The sequence below is a fragment of the Ambystoma mexicanum genome, chromosome 3p, assembly GCF_040938575.1.
Source record: "Ambystoma mexicanum isolate Mex_15411 chromosome 3p, UKY_AmexF1_1, whole genome shotgun sequence".
NCBI lineage: Eukaryota > Metazoa > Chordata > Amphibia > Caudata > Ambystomatidae > Ambystoma > Ambystoma mexicanum.
Window position 1 is genome coordinate 1,056,277,245 of NC_090925.1, and position 26,449 is coordinate 1,056,303,693.

The 26,449-nt window shown below is 43.8% G+C and overlaps 1 protein-coding gene across 2 annotated transcripts in view; it reads left to right on the plus strand.

The window, feature by feature from the left end:
• The first annotated feature begins 439 nt into the window (after positions 1–439).
• Positions 440–26,449, plus strand: part of CPEB4 (cytoplasmic polyadenylation element binding protein 4) — a 714,680-nt gene continuing 688,670 nt past the window's right edge. For both annotated transcript variants that reach the window (XM_069652419.1, XM_069652420.1), the window contains exon 1: positions 440–2,818. In XM_069652419.1, coding sequence (XP_069508520.1) covers positions 1,691–2,818 — 1,128 coding nt within the window. In that variant the 5' untranslated portion in view covers positions 440–1,690. The remainder of the gene's footprint in view (positions 2,819–26,449) is intronic.

Consider the following 26,449-nt stretch of genomic DNA (forward strand, 5'->3'; position numbering starts at 1 on the left):
AAGGGCCTTCACTACTTTAAATCTTTTTAATACACTAAGAAATATGTGCACATCACGAAGTCACTTTTCGACACACCGGCCGCGATTTCATGATTTCGTTTCTTGAACGATGTTTGAAGCTTCACAACGACACTTGCTACGTACATATTACCCGGGACTCCACCCATTTGTGACGCTACTTATTTTGGTTTGGGGCGTTGGAATGGCGAAGCACAAAAATACGCATGTTTGCCGGCCATTATTAGATCAGGCAGAACGTCACACTTTTACCATCTGAGCAACTCAGATGAGGACCATAGCTCGCCCCTCCTTCAACCCTTTGCAACTTCATTGGTTTGACTGACTCTAAAATGGACGCAGGTATGGACATGATCATCTTTAATGGGAAGGACCAATGACACGACTGGAAGAGAGAGGACGAACCGGAAGTGCCTCGCGCCAGCCTCCAGCTGGTTGTCATTCGGCCGGGCTGGGTGCTGAGGAGAAGGACGGAGGGAGGCGGTGGCTGCGGCGGCGGAGCAGCGACCCCGAGCAGCCTGGAGCCCTTACCCGGACCGCCGACAGTCCCATCAACAGAGAACAGAAAAGCACCCGCGGTGAAAAGAAAGTACCAGGAACCGAGAACACCGACGAAAACACCCGAAAGAGCGAACATAAACACCCGGAGTCTGACTATCAACATATTTGCAACATAATTTTTACCCTAAATGTTCACCCATTCGTATTGGTTCGCCCTCATTCGTTTTATGCACGGGGTACACACTATTTTATATATATTTTCTATTTTTTTTCCAAGGAAGGAAAATCCTAATATCCATATTTAAGATCCTTTAAATACATATAAATCTATATAAACACAGATATACGTTATTTTTTTATAGTTCATTTAGATTGGGGACATTTGTGGCAAGGGGGGAGGAGGTTAGGGTTCAACGGGAGGTGCTGCTGCTCTAGATTGTATTTGTTATGGTCGATGTGTCAGGAAAGATTGTAAAAAGCGGTGGAAATCCATCAACGAATACAATACATATTTACATTTTGAGGTCTTATAAGGTGCTTTTTGTGATTTAGATTATTTGTGATCTGCAAGAGGGATGAAAACGCACCATTCCGTTTCTTTGATTAAATATTGAAAAGGGAGTGTCAGAAGCAAACTGACAGATGTTGACATCGATAGTCTGATGCTGTTAAAATACAGTCTTCTGAGAGATCTGCTTTCCCACGGGGACAATATATATGTCGTGATATTTTCTCACTAAATCTAATCAATATCACAGGTGCCAGTCTGGTAACAGCCTGGGTTCCCTTTAAACGCTATTCTTGGACGTATTGTCTCTGCTTAGCTCACTGTATACAAGTCCCATTTTTGCTTTGCTAACCAAAGAATTGTATGGGATTCTGTTCACTTTTTTGCTGCACTTCTCTTTCCAGAGAGAAGACATTGGTACATTGTATGTCTGGGCACGTTTGTCTTTAAAAATCCACACTCACATATTTTCACACTCACGCTTGTATATCTATTTTTGCAGTGTAGGTTTGAGGGGCTGTGGTTTAAACACACACTTAAGTATATGTCCCTGGTTGCATTCGTTGTATAGATTTTTGAACGAGCAGACGGGTGTAGTGACACTGGAGCACCCGTGTGGCTGTTTTGTACAGAACATTATTTCAGATTTTCAATATATAATAAATGGGGGACTACGGGTTTGGCGTGCTAGTGCAGAACAACACTGGTAACAAGTCTGCTTTTCCAGTCCGGTTTCATCCACATCTGCAGCCTCCACACCATCATCAGAATGCATCCCCTGGCCCAGCTGCTTTCCTGAATAATGGCACTGCTGCCAGTAGCAGCAGCAATGCTGGGTCAGCTTGGCTTTTCCCTGCTCCAGCTGCACACAACATCCAGGATGATATCCTAGGATCTGACAAATCCAAGTCACAGCAGCAACAGGGGCAGCAAGAGTCCTTGGACAAGCAACTATCGCCTAATCAAGATCAGGAGTCGGGGATGCTGCCAGAGTCCGAAAAAAGTAAAAACGATGACAGTCAGGGAGATTCGTCTTCAGAGAGTGGCAGTGGCAAGGAGAAGATCAGGATCGAGTCGCCAGTATTGACAGGGTTTGATTATCAAGATGCGTCAGGGCTGGGCAATTCTAACCAGCCCTTGACATCCACTGCCTCTTCCTTGACTGGCTTCAGTAATTGGTCAGCTGCACTTCCTCCTTCTTCTTCAACAATAATCAATGAAGACACAAGTTTCTTTCATCAGGGTGGAGTTCCCCCGGCCTCTGCTAACAATGGTGCCCTGCTCTTTCAGAACTTTCCGCATCATGTCAGCCCAGGCTTTGGTGGCAACTTCTCGCCTCAGATTGGACCCCTATCTCAGCATCACCCACACCATCCACATTTCCAGCATCACCACAGTCAGCATCAACAGCAGAGGAGATCCCCCGCCAGCCCTCATCCGCCACCGTTCACCCATCGAAATGCTGCTTTCAATCAACTGCCTCATCTGGCCAATAATCTTAACAAGCCACCTTCTCCATGGAGCAGCTACCAAAGCCCCTCGCCCACACCGTCGTCCTCTTGGAGCCCTGGTGGTGGCGGCTACGGGGGGTGGGGAGGGTCCCAAGGCCGAGACCATCGCAGGGGACTCAATGGCGGCATAACACCCATGAACTCTATCTCACCATTGAAAAAGAATTTTGCAAGTAATCATATCCAGTTGCAGAAGTATGCCCGACCCAGCTCTGCTTTTGCACCCAAGTCCTGGATTGATGACAGCTCGAGTAGAGTTGACAACATTTTCCCCTTCCAGGTGAGTCTCTTTTGGCAAAATATTTAAGCTTCAGTTGGTTTGAGTTAAGGTGCTGATTCAAATACTTCTAGTGGGGTTGTTTCCACTGGACTGTAAAGCAGTATCGTCAAGGACACCGTTATTATAATCCTCAATCGATTACATGCGTAATCGTCTATTCAAGCTGCATTATGTTTAAAATTATCAACATCGTATGCAACGCTTGGTAACCAGATGTATTGCTAATGTATAAGCTCCTTGCTGACTTTGTGGTCTTTAAAAGCCTTCCCGTTTTGCTGCATTGTTTTTAACCTGCTCTTATTTCTTGGTTGCGTATAGTGAGTGCAGGGTTTCTAAATATAGACCTGTGCTCATGTCAGTTGATGCCCCTGCTGCATGCAAACATGGCCTGCAAGTAGACGCAGGCCCTTGTTGGGCAGTGAGTGAGGATGCAGCCCAGCGCACACGGTTAATGAAGACGAGATGCTGCTTCTCCATGAGTCTGCAGACAGTGTAAATGTTTATAAATCCGATGGAACATATTGACCATCCGTCTCTTTAGTACCGCTGGGAAGAGGGGTCTCCTAGTACGGCGTTGGCTACAAGAATGTAGGATTTCTTATTACAAGATGGTCAATTTTCTTTACTGCGAGCTCTAGTCCATGCTTTCCGATGAATTTTTGTTTTGCTAGCCAAAGGGTGATCATTCATGCTGGTTGCCTTCCTAGCAGCAATTTGATCGGTCCATACGTACGAATATCTTTAGATTCGTGTCGTCTCCCATCGCACCAATCGATAGTGCTTTGCCATTTCGTGTATTTTCTTCTTTAGCGTATCCGTTTTCCTTTCTGACCTTGGGATGTGGCAGCAGGAGGCAATTGTGCCCCTCTTGCTAAATTATTCAGCTTCTATTTGGCCGGTCGCAGGCCCTGTTCAGACCAGTGCTGATAAGAGCAGCTGCGGCCTGGGCAATTATGCTGCAGAGCAACATTCTGCAGGGTGTTCATCTGAGATAAATAATACTGGGACGACACCCTCTAAGCCCATTTGCAACACTGGCTGTTAAGAAATGCAGACTTCTGGGAAGATGCATGTTTGAGAAAGAATTTAATACTTCGCCCTAGTGGCTGGACAGTGAACCATTTTAAATAAGTAGGGCGTGCACACATTGTGAGGATTTGTAGAGTTTTCCGTGCATTTTGAATGCTTGCGTACATTTCAGAACCTTTACGCCTTTTGCCTTTATGGGGTAAGATTGGTAAGCCTAAAATCGCTTTCGAAGCTGCATCAGCCCAGCGTTGCTGGCAGTGAGTTGTAATCTGGCACGCACCCGCTTTGGATGTTGCCACTTGACACATCACGTTGTGACAGTCTAATGGTATGTTTGATTACGTCTTTGTTTTCTTTTTTGTGTGGTGCTTGTAAAACTGTGTTTAGATGACAAATGCGTTGAAGGGGTACTATCGTAGCAATCCATGACTAATATAAAACGCACATATTGGTGCCACTGTGGCACGGGTTCTCTGGATTACTGAATTGCAGAGACGGTTGGGGGGTGAGCATTTGTATTTCATGTACTCATTTCTTGATGGCCTGACCACATGACTAGATATATTCACCTTTTATAATATGCAATAATTCATCCCCTTGCCTACAGCCAATATTTTTTTTTAAGAGCACTCCACAGATTGATTTGTCTTCGGGTCCCTTTCGCGTTCTCCTTACAGATGCCCATTGTACAACGTACACAAATACATAATGTCCTAGCAGTGCTTTGCCAAGGCCTAATTGTAAAGGCTGCGACAGATCTACATTCAGTACATTTTTATAAAACCTGCAATTCTCCTTCTTAAGCAATATTCGTAGGTTGACTTTTTGTGATATCCGATCTTTACCTATATTTCTGCTAAAACAGGGCAAAGTAGAAAATGATGCAATTTGTTTGAAGTCTACATGTCGTACCATAGCGTTCAAAGGGCAAGGCAAGATCGTGGGGTTGAAGACGGTAATATCTGCAAATGAATTACCAGCAATTGCTGTTTTAAAATCTGCACAAAGATGAGCCAGATGAGGTTTGCATTGCGTAGTTGGGGGTTGGGGACGAAAAACCTGGTAATCGTGGCGGACACAATGGGCTTCCTTGACTGCAGCAGGCGCCCACCTCGTCTGTGAAGGGCAGCAACATTGCCTTTCAATCCAGATCTGGTTTTAGTTAGTCGGGTGCATTTACTTGCATCGCAAAATAAAATTGTTATGGATTGATTCTGTCACGTTGGTTTGCTGCTGCAGATGCAAAAATAATTGGGTGCACAACACCCTCCCTCTCCTCGGACGTCCGGAATGCCCCAGAAATCCCTTGCTTGTGTGGGCTGTGAAGACTGTATTTCTTTGTCCCTCTGACTGTTCATTTTCCAACCCACCATTTTCCAATTGCATTTTGAGATTGTCCATTGCAGAAAAATTAACGCGCAAGATGTGTAATTAGACGTTTGTTTCTTGGAGCAGTGACACGGGTATGGAAGGAAGCCGCCTTGCTTATGAAAGCTGTATTCCAGTCCACATAACTGAACAGTCGCCCAGTGAGGAGAAAAGGAACCGAGACGGATTTTGTTGTTGCTTTTCAAAGAAATTCAATTTTGGGATGTGAAAGCACATTTGACCAAGATGCATGCTCCTTTTTAAAACGTTCCAGTCTATGTATGCTGAACAGCAAAATTAGTTCAAAGTGCTAAACTAAATTAGGACAAAGGCGGATCACAAACATTGGTTATGACAAGGGTGGTTCATTTTCATCACATGATTGTGTGCTGCGCAAGGGATAGATAGATGGAATGGAAGATGGGACTAAGAGCTGCAAAAATCCCAATCGAATAAGAACTGCATAAACCAGGACTTTGAAAACGATAAGTCAAGGAATGGCAACTAGCATGTAGAGATTTTATCAGGTGTCAGAAACGATGGCTCACTGGCATAAGGCATCATTATAATCAATGAGTTATGTATCTATATTGTTGTATACCGAATCGCTCCGTTGCTTCTCGAAGCTTGGTCCGTGCTCAATAAATCCCATAATAATGAGTGCATGAAGTGGGGCTGAGTTTATGGTTGGGAACCTGCATCAACGGACTCGGAATGGTTTTTGTAGATAATATGCAGCTGAATCCTAGATCTTGCATTGTCTCGGAAATGTTAACATCAGTGTGTTTATTCCAGGCCACTAACGGGTAAAGTCAATTTTAATCGTATTGGGTTACCCCAGCCTCATGCCTAAGGTAAGCAGCGTACTGGCTACTTTTAGTCCCCAACATTAAAAAATAGGAAGTACAAATGCTCTTCACAAATAACACGGTGGATAACTCCCTACAGATCTTTTTGGATCGCGGATACCAGCACAACAGTGTAAATCAATGACTGTTTAAGGGTTTAAATTGTACTTCTGCTCAATGCACCATTTGGGAATGGAGATCACATTTTTACTCCCAATTTCAACAATGGGGAATACATTATTCCCACCTTTTGAAAAATCTCATCTGGAGCTCTGTTTCGGTGGTCCATAGGTCGTTTAGTGCAAGCAGGAGAGATGCATGTGTTCATCTGCGTTTGGAAATAAATGAATCCAAGCAAGACAACAGGGGGTAGCACTATTGAAATTACTTGAGTCAGGTTTAGTACAACCAGGAAGCCACATCTCTAGACCTAATGAGAAATATTAATATTTTGAGAAAGTAGGGAAAAGGGCATAATGCATTAAGTTGGTGCAGCGGATGCACCAGCATCCCTCAGCTGTTTGATGCACAGCGATGGCAAGGTAGAGAGGAACAGTGTGTAGGGGAGGAGGGAGAGACAACACCTATGCTGTAACCCCCCCCCCTTTCATTAATTATGCTGGAGCCACTGTGAGAGACTGAGTGAGAGCCTATGTTTCCCTTTCCTGAGCAGTCTTGCTACATTATGCTGTTAGTCATCACTCATTGTGGGTAGTCGCCTCAGCTTGCTGATCAGTTAAGGTTATTGGTATAGGGAGGTTGAGAGGCTTAGAAGGGGACAGAGTAGGCTTATTCGGCCTTGAATGCGGCTCCTGGACCTCATTTCATGACATTAGTTGCCGTGGTACCAATCCACTGCTATGATAATGGAGTCTTGCTTTCTTGCCTGCATTCCCTGCTACCTTTTTTAAGCCCTGGTTCTTCTAGTCTTCTCGACTGCTTCTGGTGTTTAAGTGAGGGGACTAGATGACATGGGATGGAAGTCTTCGTCCCCCCAACCAGGGGATTTTAAGGAAAAACTTTCATCAGCTGGATCCATCCTGAGATATGCACATGCTCCCAGCACTGGCTGTAATTCGAGGTTCTTCTTTAAAAGTGGTATCCATTTTGCCCAGAGCTGTACCTGTGGTTATGATTTTTTCAAATGGATTGAAAGGTTGAGTGAATATTATGTCTGTGCGCCACTCAGAAATTAATCAAGTATAGTGGGTCAGATATATAATATTAGGGGGTTCTTGGCTGCAGATACCTGTGACTGATATTCACTTGGTCAGTCCAAGAAATAAAATGGAGGAGGGGGGGTGAAATCTGATTGGAGCAGGATTGATAAAGCTGAAACTGTAACCCCTTTGCCATATGTGGCTTCTAGGTCTCTCCCCTGCTGCTGTTGTTGTGGCTTATGTTATTCTTTTCTTTTTTTATTATTCTCTATTTTTACTTTCATGAATTGTATTTATATGTATGTATAATAGATATTATGTAGGTGTATGCATTTGTGTTCTTTTTTTAAATGGTGGCACATGCTAATGTTTTTCCTGTGAACAGGCTTGTCAAGGTGTAGCAAAAGAATCAAGTGTATAGCCAATTCCCCTGTCTACTAATCTAGGTAGCTATGTCCTCGATTTCATTGTCGTTAGTGGTAACTGCGTGTCTGACATTTCATTGAATGTTTAACCACCTGACATTGTTTCTTCACACTTTGAAGTTGCTAATAACCATACGTCTTATTTTGTCCCCAATTAGTACATTGTTACAATATTTCTTAATACATCATAATAAATGGTTGCTTTGTCAACCATCCACATGTATTATTACAAATTTACTTTACAGTAGCAGGGTTCGAAATTGAGATTCGATGGGCAGGAGCTAAAACCAGCACCTGGGTGTCTGCATCACCCTGTCGGCAGGAGCTACCGCAGGGGAACCAGAAGCTACCAGAGATGCTCTTAACCCTTTGTCCATTTTGTATGAACCACTGTGGTTAAAATGTATATTAGATGTGTTCTAATTCTTCTTCATTAACATTCTCAAATACTCAGTGTCACATTTACATGTTTAGAAGGCACCAGTAGGCCATATGAGCCAAAAGTAGCTGTTGGTGTCGAGCTAACCAGGCTCTACTATGCTAGAAGCACAAGCCAACTAGCTCACCTCAATTTCGAACACTTCAGTAGGCTATTTTCAAAAGAAACCTATTTATTTATTATGTGACTTGGTTTCAAATAAAACTTTACACACATATTCAACAAGGAAACATATTTCTTAAACATGAAATGTCATTACAAGAAGAGAAATTAAGAAATGTGCCTAGAAAACATTCCAGATAATACATTAAAACCTAACATTCATTAGTACACATTAAGATGAATTAAGTCGTAATTACAATAATTGTGATAAATTCACCCCTGCGTAACAAATTGATCACTAGGTTCTAAAAGTAAGTTCCACCACAGTATTTCCCATGAGAAAAGTGGCCCATTTCTAAAACATAATTAAAACATTGTTTGACGTTGATGACAAAGTGCTGGGCATGCAATAATAAGATGTTTTTAGTTTTCTTAAACATCCTGCAAAAGTGACAAAGGGGATCAGTCTTCAGCAATCTATTCTGAGCACCCAACACATCCTTAGTTAACAGCAAATTTAACTTGGCCCGTAGACAAAAGTCCCTCTGCTTTGCTTTTTTGAGGGATGTCTAATCATACATTTCTGTAGAGAATTTTGTGATTTTGTGATGTGACGTATCTATCAAAGTGCTCGAAAATTTTGTAAGATTCTAAATGGGGATATATTAGCACTCCGATCATTTTCATAAATGTGCCTTTTTAACCTTTAGACGAGTGCATTCCAAGTCCTTCAATGATGGGTAGTTGCGTTCAGAAATTCTCACCAAACCATCAATCCATTGATTTAGTATCGCACAGTTTGCCTGATTAAAACAACTATTCAAATGTTCAAATAGCTTGAACGCTGGGGGAGGGGGGGGCATAAGATACTTCTTATAACTAATAACTGCACTCTTCACCAGGGTACACTTGCCTCTAATGATACGAGGCCCAAAATATGCCGCACAGCAGCAAAAGGAGTACTGGAAGTAAGCGATAGAACACGCTTCCAAATTGACTAGACTTTGCACCAGTGCAAACCCCTCTGCTCCATAAATCAGTCTGGGCACTAACATTTGGTTGTACACTTTTAACACAGCGAGAAGTGTGAACCGGCCATATTTATTTTTCAATAACCATAAGTTGGATGGCAGCTGAGATGGTGTTTAATTTAAGGGCTTGATTTGCCAAGCCCACTGAATTCTTGGCTTTAAGTAATACGCCCAAATATTGAAATTCACCCGCCTCCTCCACTCTTAGGTCATCGATGTACCAGCAAAAGTTCAGCCAGCGACTGACAATCAGGACCTTGGATTTAGGCACATTGAAATACAAGCCCAATTCCTTAAAATATTCCCCCACAGCTGTTAATGATCGTTGCAGACCTACTGCGGTATAGTGTATTCAAACAAAATCATCCGCATAAAGACGATAATGGAGTTTCATGCTCCCCAATTTCAGGGGGTTTGGCACAATTTTTCCAAAGGCAGCTCCTATTCCCAAAATTTAGAGCTTAAATAAAAATGGGGCTAACACGCAGCCTTGGCGCAGGCCACGTAGATCCAACTAGTCTACGCACCCCTTTGATTGAGTCTGAATTTTAAGCAAATATGTTAAACTATGCATGCAGCTGCTCCAAAATATCAACCAGATGAGCCGGACACCCCCACGCCCTTGACATCTTCCATAAGTGGAGACGATCTACACAATCAAATGCCTTAGTGATGTCCAAAAAGACCAGATACAGAGTGCACTTGGACAGAAGACACTGTTTAGTCAACAGCCGGATTAAGAAGCAGTTGAGGGATGTACTTGTACCCCTCCTAAATCCAGACTGATTGCTTGATGTCCAGTTTAGCAGAGTCCTCGGCCCAGCCTTAAAGAGCCTGCAGTGTAAATCTGGAGAAGATCTTATACGATGGATCCAGCAGGGAGATGGGGCAGTCATTTGCAGGATCTGCCTTGTCCTCCTTTTTGAAAGTCCCTACCACTATTGCCTCCTTCCAGGTAGCTGGGAACGGAGACTCACTAAGATATTACAAAACAATAACTGTAGAACTTTAGCCCATAAAATGGGAACCACTTTTAGGGTTTCATCCAAAAGACCATCGGGGCATGGCGCATTAGGAGTTCTTGCCCCCTTGATGGCATTCAGAATCCCCTCTGCATCTATATCGAAGGTCTCCCATGAGGACTCAACCAAGGGTTCTAACCTGCTAGCCGAGTAAACAGCCTTTTCGGGGTACTGGGTGGTATAGTTTTCTAAAGTAAACCATCCATTGATCCCCGGAGATTGGCTGTAATTGCAAAGATGTTTGGACATATGACCCTATGATTAACCTCCAAAAGTTCACCAAATCTCTGGATCTTAATGGAGACAACATGCATTTGATGTCCTTCTGCAACAGTAGATGCGGCTTTTAAACCAATTTCTATAAGATCACTTTAGTTTCCTTATTATTTTATTCCCTCGAGCACCCAACTCTTTTGCTTTTCTAATGTCCCTTCTTAATTCTCTTTTTGAAGGTAACCAATGCATTGGATTTGTCAGATTCAAACGATTTGGGTTTTGGCTCAACATTTTCAATGGAATCAGACCATGCAATATATGGTGAAGTGTAGTCTGAAATTCTCGGGAGGCATATCTAAAAACATTTTCATTAAGATCTTGTTCCATCTTATAATTGCGGCGCAGGGAAACTTTAGGCTGCCATAATATAGCATGATCTCTCAGTCTATTTTAGATTTGGCCCAAAGAGTGTAACACAGGATCAACCGTTTTAGTCCCTCCCAAAAGCATCAACAGCTGCAAGTCATAACTTATTGGGCTACATGTCACTACCAAAGAATGAAAGCTAACAGTCATGTGACTTAAAGGGAAGGCATAGTCCAGAGTTTAACTATGAATCCCATTAGACCAGGTGTAATTTGGCTGCCTATCCCCCCTCAATATTGCCACTGAGGGGTTTAAAAAAAGAGCGAACCGATTTCCCTATATCTCTAGCATTTTGTAAATGATGTCGACAGCTTTCAGGGTTGACCAAGGTGCATCCAAGCATTCTGAATTAAAATCGCACAGAATAACAACCCCAACTTGTTTAGAGGTACGATAAGGATCAATGGCTTTAGTAATTGCAGCCAATAAATCTACCAAAGACGTCGAAGCAGGATTATAATAAACATTGAACACAATTAAGGATTTCCATGAAAAGTCCACCCTATCCTGCCAAATTATTTTTGTTCCTAAAATGCCACTATGCCCCAAAAGCAGTTTTTCCACGCTTGAACCTGAGGGCACCCGCCAATCGCTAACTAAACCCCCAAAAGGTCTTCCTCTTAACCCTCTTTGATAAGGCTCGTGTAAAACAGAGAAACCATCTACAAGGGGTATCTAACGGAAGGGTCTCCTGCAAACTAATCAGGTCGGCCTTTCCCAAATGTCACAATTAGTGCAGAGGTGATGGAACCCACACGTAGTCCATGAGAGCAATCTAATGTTGATAATTCATTTAGACCCCATTAAAACCGAATTATGCTCATGCAGAGAATGAATGGGATGCGCCCAATCATAAACCACTAAACGTGTGGCCGGGTGAGTCACCCCAACACCATTTATACTGGTGGTGTCTACTTCAACATTAATAAATGGGGCATCGCCAATTCTGCTGGGGTCCATTACCTTGCACTCCCCTTTGAACCTCGGAGAGCGACTCTTCAGTTTCTTCAGTAAGCAAGTAGCTCATATTGTACAGACATCGTTGGCTTTAGCCACTACCACATTTCTGATCAATTGAGAAATAAAAGCCCACTTTTACAACACCATCAGTCTAAAGTCAAGAAAGAATATTCTAGCAATATCTCTTGATAATTTTTGTAATGGAATTTCTCTGAATAGTGCCAGAATATATTGGCGATTCAACTGGTAGGACCCATTAACCTTAAACCTACGTTTAAGTGAAATGTAGGATACATTATCCTCTATTTGCAAAGCACGCCCAACCAAATGTGGCAATACCTTACCAGCTTCTGCCTCCCCTTTCAATGGTAGTCTTAAGACTGGAACCCTAATTGGGCCTTCAAGGGCCCGGTGATTGTGACTTATCTGGCTAGATGGACAAACCCTGCCTCGTGGCTCTCAGCCTCCTATTCAGGGGATTCTTCTATAACTGCACAATACGTATAAATGCGAACGCTTGACATCAAGCTTTGATGGTAGCTCACTTGCAAGATGGCGGTGCTCCCATACACACGCGGAGCACTGCCATCCTGAAAGAGGCCCTGTTCCAATCTAACAAAGTAAGGAATCAAACAATGGGGTTCACTTTGAGAGTGCAGTTAACTTGGGAGCTTCAAATAATTAGAACACTGTCCTTCACATACATTGCATAGATGACAATTGCTTAAAAGGTATTTTGGACTTACCTTGTATTGTGCCACCACTATGAACCATCAGGACCATAGTAGCCACTTATGTATGTACACTGTTCCAACACATGGCCTTTGATTCCACAGATAACCCCAATGGGAAGCAAGATGCACTCAATTCCAGTGCCAACAGGCTTCATACTTATAACCTCCGGCAAAAGACACCAGAGGTAATTAATTCTTTATGAAGCAATATAAGTTAATACTGCAGCTACCAGCTTGAGAATAGTATTAGCACATATATAACATGTCACCTACTACAGTACACATGCATTGATTTTATATTTTAATAACATAGGCTGCATGCAATCATGAGGCACTACTTCCAACTGTTTCCTTCCGTGAGTGCCTTAGACTAGACTGCTAACTAAAGGTTTTGTTATGGACTGAGACAGACCTTTAGAAACTAAACTAGATAAGCAGGCTGATTAGAGTCTACTCAAACAGCTAAGAATGAATTACAGTACATACAGACGTATTTAACACTCCCTCATATCTTACTACTTTCTCTTCTCTTTCCCCCACATTGCGTCCTTTCATAGCTTTCTTTTGAACATTTGTAATAGCCTAATGTAAAGTAAATTTGTAATAATACATGTGGATGGTTGAAATCCATCAGTGTATTCATTAGGATGATGTTTTAGGAATATATGCAACAATGTAATAATTGGGGACAAAATAAGATTGCTATGGTTGTTGGCATCTTTAAATTGTGAAGTAACAATGTCAGGATGGTTAAGCATTCAATGGAACGTCAGACAAACTGTAACCAACTAATGACCATGAAATCGAGGACATGGCCACTGTTCTGCAAACACCAGCGGCCAACTTGAAGGCGTTGCTTTTCCACACCTTTTCCGGATTGGGATGTTTTTTATTTTCTGTGGCTGACTGGCAACCTCCCCTCGACACTGCAGTCATCTTTACGCAACTGTCGCACCAGGTCCGTAGCCAGACGAGCAATTTCCTTTGCTAAGTGGACTTTTGGAAATTCTTAAGGAAGGGTTTGTTTCTGCACTAAATGGAGTGGGTGTCTCAATGCTACACACAAGTTCTGCATTGCGAGTGTTCCTATTTTCCCTGTCTGCTGATACAATTACATCAATAAAAGATTCCACATCAGCCCCTCGGAGATGTACATACATTCGTTGCAGTACCATGTTCAGGCTAAAGTCCAATGGTCTCAGACATTGTATAATTCTCTAAGGGACGGAGCACACGTCAATAATATGCGGTGTTAGTCCTTCCCTAACACTCCTGGCCTTTTGTGTCTCCTAAGGTGTGAACGTGCTTCTGCTGGGACTTCAGCAAATTCTGACTTGTCTATCTACTCTTAGAAAGGCAATCTGACCATACAGACTCTCTGCCCATGCACCACAGACACTTTATTAGTGTGTGTGTAGTGCTAAATATATCTGCGTTTTAATAGCGATCATTCCTTTTTTTCTTTATTGCTCATTTGCCAAGTCAAAGGTAGTATTTACAGAACACTGCTTGGTGGAGGCAGTCTGTTGTCTTCAATATGCTGTATTTTGCAGTGGATAACTTGCACCCTTTCAAAGGGTACACACTTAATGTCTGTTTTTCTGAATAGAAATAGCCTTCAACGTGCTATTTGCCTAGTGTACAGCTTGGACTGTTAGTTTCTATACTGCCTGCATTTGGCACGATTGGTAGTGTTTTACTGAGTACATTGCTGAAATGGGTTGAAGTAGCTCATCAGGAAGACTGTTCTCGTTGTAGTGAAGACGCAATCATATGGAGGCATGTCTTATCAAAGTAGTCTACATGCAGTGTCTCGCGTGAAGATGTCTTGCATGCTATGTGCTGTTTCCTGTTTGGTTACGGCTACTACCCCGTTTAATAGCTGGCCAGCCGGTCGTTGTCTATTCTGTGACCATCCATGGTGGTTGGACTCTGAAAAATGCATTTCCTGCAAAGCTGCAAATTGACTATATTGTGATGCCAAACGGCATCTTGGTGCTAAAAACCAGAACAGTAAGCACTGAGAAGCCAATGTCCAAAGTTAAAACAGGAAATTTTTCAATTGACGTGCAAACTGATGATTTTCATTGCCCCTAAGAGTGGCATGTTATTCCACAGTTTGGCTGCAGCGATTGAGAAGGCTCGTCACCAACCGTGGACAACTGAAAAATCAGGGACAGCAATCAAACGAGCATCCTGAGAGCGGAGAGGGCGTGCCGGGATGTAAAGAACACATTTCTTACGTCGTTATTCAGGCCCCTGCCCATAGAATGCCTGGTGAACTATGCATAGGGACTTAAAACTCGACCCTTTTAGCTACTTGGAGCCAGTGAGAGACCGAATCACCGGAGAGATGTGGGAGCCAAAAGGAGACCCTGCTGCAACACGTTCTGCTGAATTTTGGAGGAGCTGTAAACGATGTATAAGAAGGTTATTAGTTTGGCTTGCACGGCGGAGAAGCAAACGATGTGTGATCTCTTGGTTACGTTTTGGAATCCACATAAAGAGTCTTCCCTCCTTTTGGTTGCGACTTTTGCATTTGCAGGGCATCTATCCTTCTGAACATGCTCCTTGGGCACTCTAATTATAGAAAAAAAGCCCCTGGGTTTATTTCAAGAATGCAAACTATGTCCTATGTTAGAATTCACAGAGACAGGCGGCATCCTTAGGAATGAGACCAAAACAATGAGTTGTGGCTTGAGCATCTGTTATTTCCTGCATAACCTAATCTTTTTGTGGCTCGAAAAATCTGAAGCTGATCTCCTCCAGCTAAAGAAAATCGGACAGGGTTGATGCAGCTCTTTCCTTCAGCATTTGTTTGACGATTGCAATGTCTGGGATACAATATCGAATTCCTGTTATATTGAAGACCATCCTTGGCATTTTCTTCCACTATCTTGCAGAAAGTATCACTGTACTATTCCTCTTGCACTCCCTGCTTCTTGACTTTTCACACCCCATTTGTTCCTCGGACCTCTTCCTGCTCATTCTTTAGCTCCTTTCTGCCTAGTTCTCCCCCAGATGCTCAGACCATTCTATCCAACTTATTGCCCAACCCACCTCTCCTGCTTTCTGCCCTCTGGATTCATTCTGTGTAATTTGTAAATCTGCAAATACCAGTTTCAGACTTTCAATGCTAAAAATACCCCATGTCCCTGTCTTTGGTATATGTTTCCACTCTTGCCCCTTAACCTCCCGCTATCACCTTTCAATCTGACCATGGATAAAGGCACCTTTTACCCTAAGACTCTCAGCTCTTTTTTTTTTTTTTTTTTTGCCTAGTTAGTAAGTCGCTTCTATTTGAAATGACAACAAGTTTTTAAATAAAGTAAATCGAGTGAATTTAAGCTGGTTATCTCTTAGGCTGAAATGTTCTTCACCTGCAAAGTGGAATAAAACATTGGCTAAAATTTCTATTTTTTTTGTAAGAAAAGCCCACAATTCTGCAAAGGTATAATATGGCATTTATGATGATCAAACGCAACTTTATTTGGCATTTGGAGCCATAAAAGCAAAAAACAATAAATGTCACAATACAAAACTTTGCCAATGCCAATTCTACTTCACAAATCCATAATAGTCAATTTTAAAATCCTGCAATTACAAATGCAATGCCTACTACAACATTAATATATATATCTACACTTTTTTTTTTATTTTTTAAATTTTTTTAAGAAAAGGATGGAGGGAGTTATTCGCAAAGTATTATAGGTCACCCCAAAACCCAGGTACAAAGCGGTAATCGTATCTCCTAGCGCTTTCGAGCCATGGGATCCTGACTACTTAGATCTTAGAAGCCAGGCTCAGTGTATACATTTAGATAAAGCAAATGCTGCAGCCGGGTCCTTGGCATTTAAGCAAAGTTTCATGGCTTCTTGAGGCCACCGCACATTCCTGAGTTTAAACAACAGTACCATATACTGCAGTCTCAAATCACTAAATCTACTGCAAAATAGCACAAAATGCATAATCGATTTGTTGACTGCCCCACAAGCTATGCGTTCTGTGCTGTTCCATTTAGCAGTGAAAGAAGCTACCTTCAAGATGTTAATGCGCAGATGTATGTAAAGTGAGCGGGCACACCCTGGACTGACATTTTTGAGATACTCCTCAAAACCATTTCACCATTTATGTGACAAATAGATTTGCCTTGTACTCGGAACCATGCAATCCTACTTCATCTGGTTTAGCAACATTTCCTGATAAGCTTGCTTCACCACCATCTTGGATCCTGTTGTTATGCTCTGGGGACTCTCCCATAGCACAGTCAATGCCAAAGGTTTCCGGCGCTCCAAACAAACGCCTAAACCAGAGGAAGGGCATGGGCCCCTCCAGGGTTCGAAAGTTAGAGCCAGACGGTAGGGTGCTAAATGTTCCTTTGACCAGATCCAGACCCAGTACAACACTGGTTTTATGGCCAGGACCCCTTCGATAGTGGGCCGATTGCACTCCATACGAAGACTAGCTAGGGCCCCCTCCCCCCTCGGTTGCTTCAGGATTGCCTTAAGAAAGTAATTCTTTGAGACATCGTGGGGTGGAGCCCTTAAGAGACCCCACAGCTCTGCTGCATACAGGGCTGCCGGCAGAACCTGCGCTCTGTAAAGTTTCCAGGACATGCGATATTGCCCCTCTGCCATGGGTGCTAAAGAATTTTTCGCAAACCCCCACAGTTTTTATACAATGTCACAGTAGCCCTGCAGTGCTGGTTCTGCCATTGGACACTGAGAACCGAATACTCATGTAGTCATACATGGCAACTTGTTCCAGAATCTTACCCTCACACTCAGTGCTCAACAGGACCCTCCTAGCCAGCCTATGCTTGAAGGTCATTGCTTTTGTTTTATCACTATTGATCTCCAACTTGAGGCACCTGCACTTACCCATGAAGTCGGCATCATTTTTCTTAAGGCCCATTGGCATGGTTGATAGGATAACTGCGTTGTGATCAAGGCAGGCTAACACAAGTTTCTCCAATAATTCCTTCAATGTAGAGGGGTACACCCATGCCAGACCGCCTTTTCGACGGGAAAGGACTTGCTAAATCCCCCCTCGCCTCCTCCCGCCCCAATCCTCACCTCACTGAGGCCTTATTGCTGGTATACAAAACAAGATATTTTCAATAAGCTTCCTTGGAACCCCTTCCTGACCAACACTACCCACAAGGTTCACAATCAAACACAGTTCGAAGGACCATGAATATTGCATAGATTCTAGTTTTATAGAGTAGGAAATATTTAGACAAGATCAGACTAAAACCCCTGGTCTATTGTACTGATGCCCTTATGGAAACCTGCCTGGAGATGGTTAATGGCTTCCCTCTCATCAGCCTGTGCCAAAAAGACTTTGGCATAGATCTTCCCTGCTGTGTCTAACAAGGAGATAGTCCTGTAGTTCCCAGGTACATGCCTATCAACTTTCTTGAAGATGAATACGATTTCTGCATCACGCCGAGATGGGACGCTACCAGTGGCTACCACAGAATTAAACCTGCAACACAAAATGGGAGCCTATACCCTTACTTCATCCTGGAAAAGGTCCATTGCCATTTTATCAGGACCCAGGGCTGGGCCTTCCCTTCCCCCAGTACCATAATGGCCACTTACTTAGGCATAATAGTGTCTTCCTCGGTACCCTGTATATCTCGGCTTCTGACAAATTGGATGGCCCCACTGTCTAACAAATCACCATGATATAGGGCACTGAAAGGTTTATATCATGAATCGGGGGTGATCTGGCACCCAAGTGGCTCTGCCACATTGAGACCCCTTCCATTTAGTAACCTCCAGAACCCAATCAGATCACCTGCATTGCATGTTGAGTGCAGATCATCCCATAGATCCTGATTTAAAAGCAGCTTTCTTCCTCTGCGTCACTGATTTGTAGTTTGCCCTCAACATGTGCAGAGATTGCTTATCCATCGGGTTCGCTACCTTCCAATAGTGCATCAAGTAATCCCTAGCAATCTTGGTCTAGGCCAAACCATCTGTCGCACCTTCTGGGCAGGCTTAGCTACAAAAGGAAAGATGGAACAAACCATGCTTTCGTATATATCTATGATGCTCCCAGGGGTATTTCTGTCCCCAGATTTCTCTCAAAGAAGGTACAATAGCTGCATACAGGCCAGGTTTGATCGCCTCAAGATCCAGTGTAGCCCACTTCTTAACCTAGCTTGGCTGTCGACAGCTACTAGAGCACCATGTCCCTGCCCGACTCCTTCCTCTCCTAGGCACAATCCCTTGATTTCACAACGCACATGGCTATGGTCCCTCTTGCCCCGCTTTTGCACATTCAAGCTTACAATCCTGTCCCAGCACTAGCAAAAAATGTAATCAATCCTGGAGCTCTGCATTGGGCCTTCGAAAGTAAAATGATCAGGCTGTTCTAAGCTAAGCCGACAGTTAACAAGCTCTCAAATTGGCACCATAAATTAAACGCACTGCATCAATAGACAACCAGTGCATCCTCACAGGTTTCTTGCACACCACAGCAGGAATACCCATTGCCACATCCAACTTGCCCCATAGCCCCTCTAGTTCAATTGGCTCAATTTGTAAATTTAGATCCCCTATGGCCAACACCAGGGGGCTAGAACCTTTAACACAGTTCACATTTGGTAATGGTCTGGCACATCATTTTTTAGGCTTTCCATGGGGGTGTTTGCATAGGGTCGGTTGTAAACCTTGAATAAAAGCATCTGCCTCCCGTCACCCCCCCCCCCAAGTTGCCTCAGGGCACTGTAAATCAGCGGACTCCATAGGTTTTTCCACAAAGTTGAGGCCCAGCGAGAGACTTACCAAAATTAGCACCCCTCCCGTGGGTCTCCCTCTCGTACCCTTAGATGCATGGTTCGCAAATGATGCATTTATAACCCGCCTGTACACAAGTGTTTCAAGGCGCCACAAGACAAGGGATGAAAAAACATAGGGAGGATAAGACAAATGATCCTTCTAGGCCTTGTCATTCGGATCGTACAAGTGCGACAATAAAAGTGCAGGGGGAAGGAGACCGGGTAGTGCAAGGGATAGGAAAGGGGGAAGTGTGAACAGGGTAGCAATGCTATGGGTAAATGCAGCTCGGCTCTCGGTACTGTAGGAGGCAGGGAGGCTTTGTGGGGTTACAGTTACAGCCTCTAAGTGTGCGGTAGGCCAGGAGGCAGTGCAGGGAAGACTGTTAATGGAGGAGCCTGGTACCCAGTGAGACTGCGGGAACCAAGCAAACAGTTGGCGGAGCTGCCAGGTAAGTTAGCAAGGGAGCGAGAGAAGGCAGCAGAGAAAAGGAGGGTCTTGACCTGCTTCTGGAACTTCAGGTGGTCTGGCTCAAGTCTGAGGGGCAGGTAGGCTGTTCCTGTGGGAGGCATCTGCAGAGGAGAGATCTGCCCCCCCCCTCTCTGCCTGGAGAAGCGTCTGACGCTCAGAGTGTTGGAGGTAGCTGAGCGAAGGTTTCAGAAGAAAGTTGGTTGTAGTTGGGGCACTGGCCCCAGAAAGACTTGTGGGCGATGCAGAGGGTCTTGAACATGATCCTTGCAGCCACCGGGAGCCAATGGAGAGATTTTAGGGCTGGAGAGATATGGTCCTTGGGCTTGAGGCCAAGGATAAGTCTTGCAGTCCGGTTCTGGATTAGTTGTAGGGGGCAGAGAGTAGAGGAAGGCAGATTGAGAAAGAGGCTGTTGCTGTTGTCCAGCCTGGAGAGAACCATGGCTCTGGAGTCGGTGAGGTTCTTGGGGAAGGTGAGGAAGGGTAGACTACAGCTGGAAGTGGGCCTTTTTGGCAAGGTCTGTGATGAGATATGATGAGAGGAGAGGAGAAAAGGCGTCAAAGATGACGCCAAGGTTTTTTGCCTCACAGGAAGGCGAGGGTAGAGGGCCCAAGGAGGGAGGCCATAGTGTGAGGGGGCGAAAGCGGGAGTAGGGATCCCAATCTCAGTCTTACTGGCATTAAGGCAAAGAGCATTGGAGGCGCACCATTCCTGAATCGTGGCTAGACAGTCAGGAATGCGAGAGGGAGGAGAGGAGGCTGAGGGAACTCTGAAGGGGAAGTGTCATCTGCATAAGACTGAAAGGTGGAAGATCAGGTGGGCCAAAGGGGCCAGTTAGATATTGAAGAGTGAGAGCGTAGAGACCTGCGGGACATCACATGTGTAGAGAGAGGTGGTAGAGAGAAAGGACCCAAGTTGGACCTGGGAGGGACCGTCCAGGAGGAAGACGCCAGGGCCTGATCCATGATGCCCAGGTTCACACAGTCTGTCGATCAGGGTGGCGTGATTGACCGTGCCGAAAGCGGAGGAAAGGTCCAGGAGGATGGGGACCGAGGGAGAGCTGGAGTCCAGGTTATAGAGCAGATCTACGCAGGTGTTCAGGAGAGCATTTGCTGTGGCTCTATATACTCTGAAGACAGATTGATGGTCATGGAGGCAGCCAACAGATTCAATGTGGAGGGTAAACTGGGAGATGGCCAGCTTTTCCAGGAGTTTTCCCAGGATAGAAGCGATGGAGATCGGTTGATAGTTTGCCGGACATGTAGCATCGGCAGAAGGCTTTTTTAGGTGGGGATGTACAAGGGAGTGCTTGAGGAGAGGGGGAACGGATCCAGTGGTGCGAGTGATTGCAGAAATTGGCCTCGCCTGGAGCGAGGGTGGCAATGTCGTCCTTGATCTGGAGGAGCAAGGGAGCACCTTTTTTGGATGACACTTTCATAGATCGGACTTGTCTAGAGACATTGCCAGGTGTAGTGAGAGCGAAGGAGGAGAAAGGAAGAGTAGAGGGAGAGGGGTCCAGAGGGGGCCTGGGAGAGGAAGAGGAAAGTGAGGACAAGATGTCCTGAGTTTTTGTGGTGACATGAGAGGCCAGAGAGTGCAGAGTGCCTGGGAGGGAACAGGGCGATGCAGTCTGCAGTAGGATTGGGCCAGTTCCTTGCAGATTTGAGAGTTTGGCTGTGTTAGATGCCGCGGAGACGCAGGCTTGGATATGGACCCTCTTCTTGGAGAGGACAGCGAGTCTGTGTTGCCTTTGGAGTAGGCGGCAGGCCAGTTTCAGAGGATGCACCCTAATCCCTCCACTTCCTCTCGGCCACCCTGCACTTGCGTTTCAGGGCGGGGAGGTCAGAGTCTTACCAAGAGTTGTTCTTGGAAGTAGGCTTCAGAGGGATTCTCATGACGAGGGCAAGGATGTCCAGAGTGTCGAGATGCAGGTTAGAGAATGCTGTGTCTGAGTGCAATAGCCGCAGGAGTAGGAGGAACAGAGAAAGTGGAGGCAAAGGTGTCCACTGACTCGCTTTGTGGGTCGAATGACCGAGAAGGAAGGTGGCAGTACTGGGGTAGGCTTTGCTTGAGGGGCAAGACGTTTTGGGTAAGAGGAGAGCAGAAAGTGGTCCGTCCAAGAGCGAGGAGTGGTGAGAGGGTTAGAGAGGGGATGTCTGAGGAGATGAGACTATCCAAGATGTGCCCAGCAGCGTGTGTTGAACCAGAGAGTAGAATGGGAAGGGAGAGAGTCTCATAGGTTGCAGAAGTGCCCAGAGGGATTAGAAGCATCCAGGTAGATGTTGATGCCTCAGAGGAGGATAAGTTGAGAGGTTGAGGCAAGGATGGAAGTCCATTCTGAAAGGAAGAGGGAGACCTGGCCAGGTGGCCTGTAGATGGGGCCACAGTCGCAGAAGCCATTACAGCGAGAGAGCCTGCAAACTAGGCATTCAATGGAGGAGCAGGCCTGCATAGGTATGACGGACGCAGGGACCCATTCCGGAAAGATCCGGGGCACTCCACCTCCGGGCCGGTTTGTTCTGGGCATGGAGAAGATCTTGTAGCCCTCAGGGAGGAGAGTGTCAAAATTTGTTACGAAGCTCGCTGTGATCCATGTCTCTGTGAGAGTGAGGACATTCAGGGCCAGGCCTTCAAGGAGGTGGCATATGTCGGAGGAATGTTTGACAGCAGAGCGGAGTTGAGAGTAGCTACGTGGACCAGTTTGCCTCATTTGACAGACTTCCGGAGTCTGTTAAACCCAGCGGAGGCGGTAGTAGGCCCTGAGAGCGAGACGTAAATACAAACTTTACTGACCTTTGCTTAGAAATTGACATTTGAAAATGTTCAGTGGAAAAGGAATAATTTGCTAATGTAGTGCACTTACTATCGATGCATAATTTCTTTAGACTTGTATATGAGATCAAGGACACGGGCAAACCAGCACAACTCCTCCTCCTTGACCTATAAGCTGCCTGGGACTTAATAAATCGCATGTCTCGGGAGGAAAGCTCAGGGGCAACGTGCTCGCCTTGGAAGCAAGATGACACGGAGCAACATAGGTTCGATCCCCGGGTCCGTGCTTGGAAACCTCTGGGTAGTTTATTTTGGTTTGGGCTTGTAGTTTTCGGCTAACTTCAGGGTTCGAAAATGGTTGTTTGGTAAGAGCTATTGGGTTTTAAGTAAAGGTACTATTGTCATCCTATCCAACACCCAACTCTAGAGCTGTGTATATTAATACATAAATGACTTGGAAGATGGCCTGATCATGGCCTTTGAGGACCTAGCAGGGTAGTAGGACTGCAGAAGCTGTTCTGTTTGTTTTTTAGGCTGCCCTGTTAAAATCAAGTGGGCAGAATCTGTGGTGCCACGCTATTGTAACTGGTTTCCATGTGAAGGGTTGTCGGAGGTCAATTTTGCTGGTGACTGATGTATCCACTAGATAGATCTGTGACTTCAAGTTTTATTATTAAATTACTCAAATCATTAGCATACAATTTTAGATATTCAGAAAGCGTCCTGGCAGTAAACATAAAAGGCACATCCACAACGTGTGTGTGTTATGTAGTATTTTCCATTTACGCCAAGAGACACATGCCACGCCACCCAGTAGCCTTCGCTGGAAGTTCACCTCCAGGTCAGAGCCACGTCAGCAAGGCATTGTGGGTTTGTAGTTGTTTCCAGTCTTGATAAATGCCTGTCGTGGCTTGATTAAGCCACGTATTAAGTTGTACTACCCTATAATACGCAGACAATTTCCTGGATCAAAAGACATGTATTTGGGCGAATGTGCATATCAACCATGCCTTGCTGATGTGGCTCTGAACTGGAGGTGAACGTCCAGCGATGGTTGTTAGATGGTGTTGTGGCATGTGTGAATAGGCTCAAATGGAAAATTATACTTTAACATTTCAAATGAAATGTTTTCAAGCCTTTATGAACCCACCATAATCCTCTATAGTGAGATATGTAGAGACTGTATAAAAGTGCAATGAAGGGTTCGACATCAATCCATTCTTTTTGCTATTTTGTTCCCAAGCTAACAAGTTAAGTGCCATTTAAAATATTCAAGAATACTGTCAACTATTGATGTATATACTTAAATATCGAAGGTTTTATTGCCCTATTATATTTAAACTACTGGGCTTTATTGTTTTATGTCCATATTCTAGTTTATAAAAAATACAAGATTTTCTGAGATTATTAAAGCTATAGTTGACAACGTTTAAAAACCAGTCGTCAAACTATTACCAATAATACAACACTTACACATGACATGACCATGTGCATACCTAAACAAATCTGACTATTTAGTGTATTTAAACATAATTAAAATGCATAAAGAATACGTGGCATAACAGTTACACTAAGGTGCAACATTTGCACTTGCAACTAGCCATTGTGATATTTGACTCTTGGCAAGTAAGAAATCGTGTGCTGTTTATCTATAGCATTGAGCTGGTGAGTGACTTTTTATGGCGGACTAGTAGCTTGCAACTTGAATTTTTGCACCCTGGCGTTTTTCTCATTGTATATTTTCAAAACTTCTCGTGCTGATATCTTTATTGTAACCCGGTGCTTTAGATATCCTACACATTGGGACTGAGGCTTGTACTTATGCAGGACACAAGGGGTACAGGCACTCCACCCAGCTCTTTTAATACTCTGGTTATTGCTGTCATAGTTCTGCCAAATATTAATGCTAATCTTGGAGAAACCATCCAGAAGGACACCGGTCAAACATTTGGTTCAACTAATATAGACCAATGACTTTCAAATCTGTTTGCTAAAATATTTGCCAACATGATATGTTCCAAGTTAATAAGAGAAATCGGGCTCTAAGTACTTTGGAGGTCAGCATCTTTGCAAGGTTTACAATTAACATAGCCTCAGAGAAAAAACCACTAGATTCACCCCTTCTAATAAAAGAAGAACATTGGAACAAGTGGGGAGATATTGGCGCAGTAAGAAAGCTGGATTAAAAAGCATGTGGTCTTGGCACTTTCCTCTTTCTTTCTCCTTTCGACGGCTGTTGATGGCAGTCATGATTTCATTTTGTTCTTCTGGTCTATGAGACTCTTCCAGATTTAATGTACAAATCTCCAAAAATCTTCCATTTTGTGCTTTGCAGGATGACAATCTGCAGAATGTAAAGACTTCTAAAAATCACCAAATACTTATAGGATGCTTTCATTGGAGGCTACCAAGGTTGACCGAATAATTTCTTGTTCCTTTTTTCCCTGTTTTTATGTAAGAAGCTAAAGCATCACTAACCTTTTTAGACTGGTTCATATTTGTTTTAAACTTCAATAAGAAATTAGATGGCTTAATTGTATTTACTGCAAAAAGGCTATTTTAGCACCTGTGAATAATTTTGGTATTTTCTATCGACATTTGAATTTTTCTTTTTCTTTCCGTACTCGTCTTCTTCCAAGCCATACAATTACATTTTACAGTGGATCTTCTATTCAAGATTGGATTCATCACTTGGTTGAAATCATCACTTGGTTGTAATCTCAACAAACTATCAGGTTGCTTATAGGAAACGTTTTTAAAGAAAAAAAAAAGATTGTACCTTTTCAAATTGGTCCAGAAATTGACATTGGGATGAGTGGGACCATAAAACATATGAGTAGCTGGTGACATTATCAATTGAAAGTTAGAATCACCAGTGTGACATTATCAATTGAAGTTTAACAATGACCCAAAACCTTCATTATCAGACTTGACATTTGTGTATGAGGCTAGAAACCTTTTTCTTCCCCATGGCATCAGTAGAGTAGACTTCCTTTAAATCAATTTCTTAACATATGCTGTTTCCTCACAGACAAGCGAGTTTGTTTTAAACAAACTATGGTGGCTTTAATTCACTGAGGAGTGCCAGAATTCCATCTCCTTGTAGGGCTGTGATAACTTTTGAGATTCCATGAAACGCACTTAGAAACCATGATAGGTCAAAGTAGAGTTCATCACTTGAGAAGCCATAATCCATATATGTAGAAATATCATATCTAAAAATAACAAAACAATCAAATGTCGTATAATAAATGGACAACTCTTCTTATGAGACGAAACCTGGCCTGTAAAGGGAACTTTGCAAGATAAAATCATGATTACCTCAGGACAATGCCTTCCATAGTAGTCAAGAAGAGACATCTTGAACACCCACACCAGGTAGAGGAGACCAAAACCAAAGACATGACTTGGACATAATTTAGATATGCGTAGCAATCAAAAGGAAGAAAATGGCTATCAGAGTATATTAACCATCTGATCTTCCCCTGATCAAATCACATTGATGTTGAGCATGGAAATTCACATGTCCAGGCCAAAATATTCCTGCAAAACCCACCAGACATAAAACATGCACACATTTATCCGATCCTCCATCCCTCCTCCCCCACAAACATTCACCCTTAACTCTGGTACCTGCAACTTCCTTATTCTGCTCGGCTGTGGCCCTCCGCCCCTTCGCACACGTGGGCATGACCGCTTGATTTAGAAAGACGGCTCGGAGCGGTCTCCCAGTGGTCTTTATAAATGTCCTTGTTTTTTTTTTTCCTTAAAGAGTTTTACCTCATCACATACACATTCTTAGCATATCATTTATCACTAGGACTTCAAAAATGAGTTGAAATAAG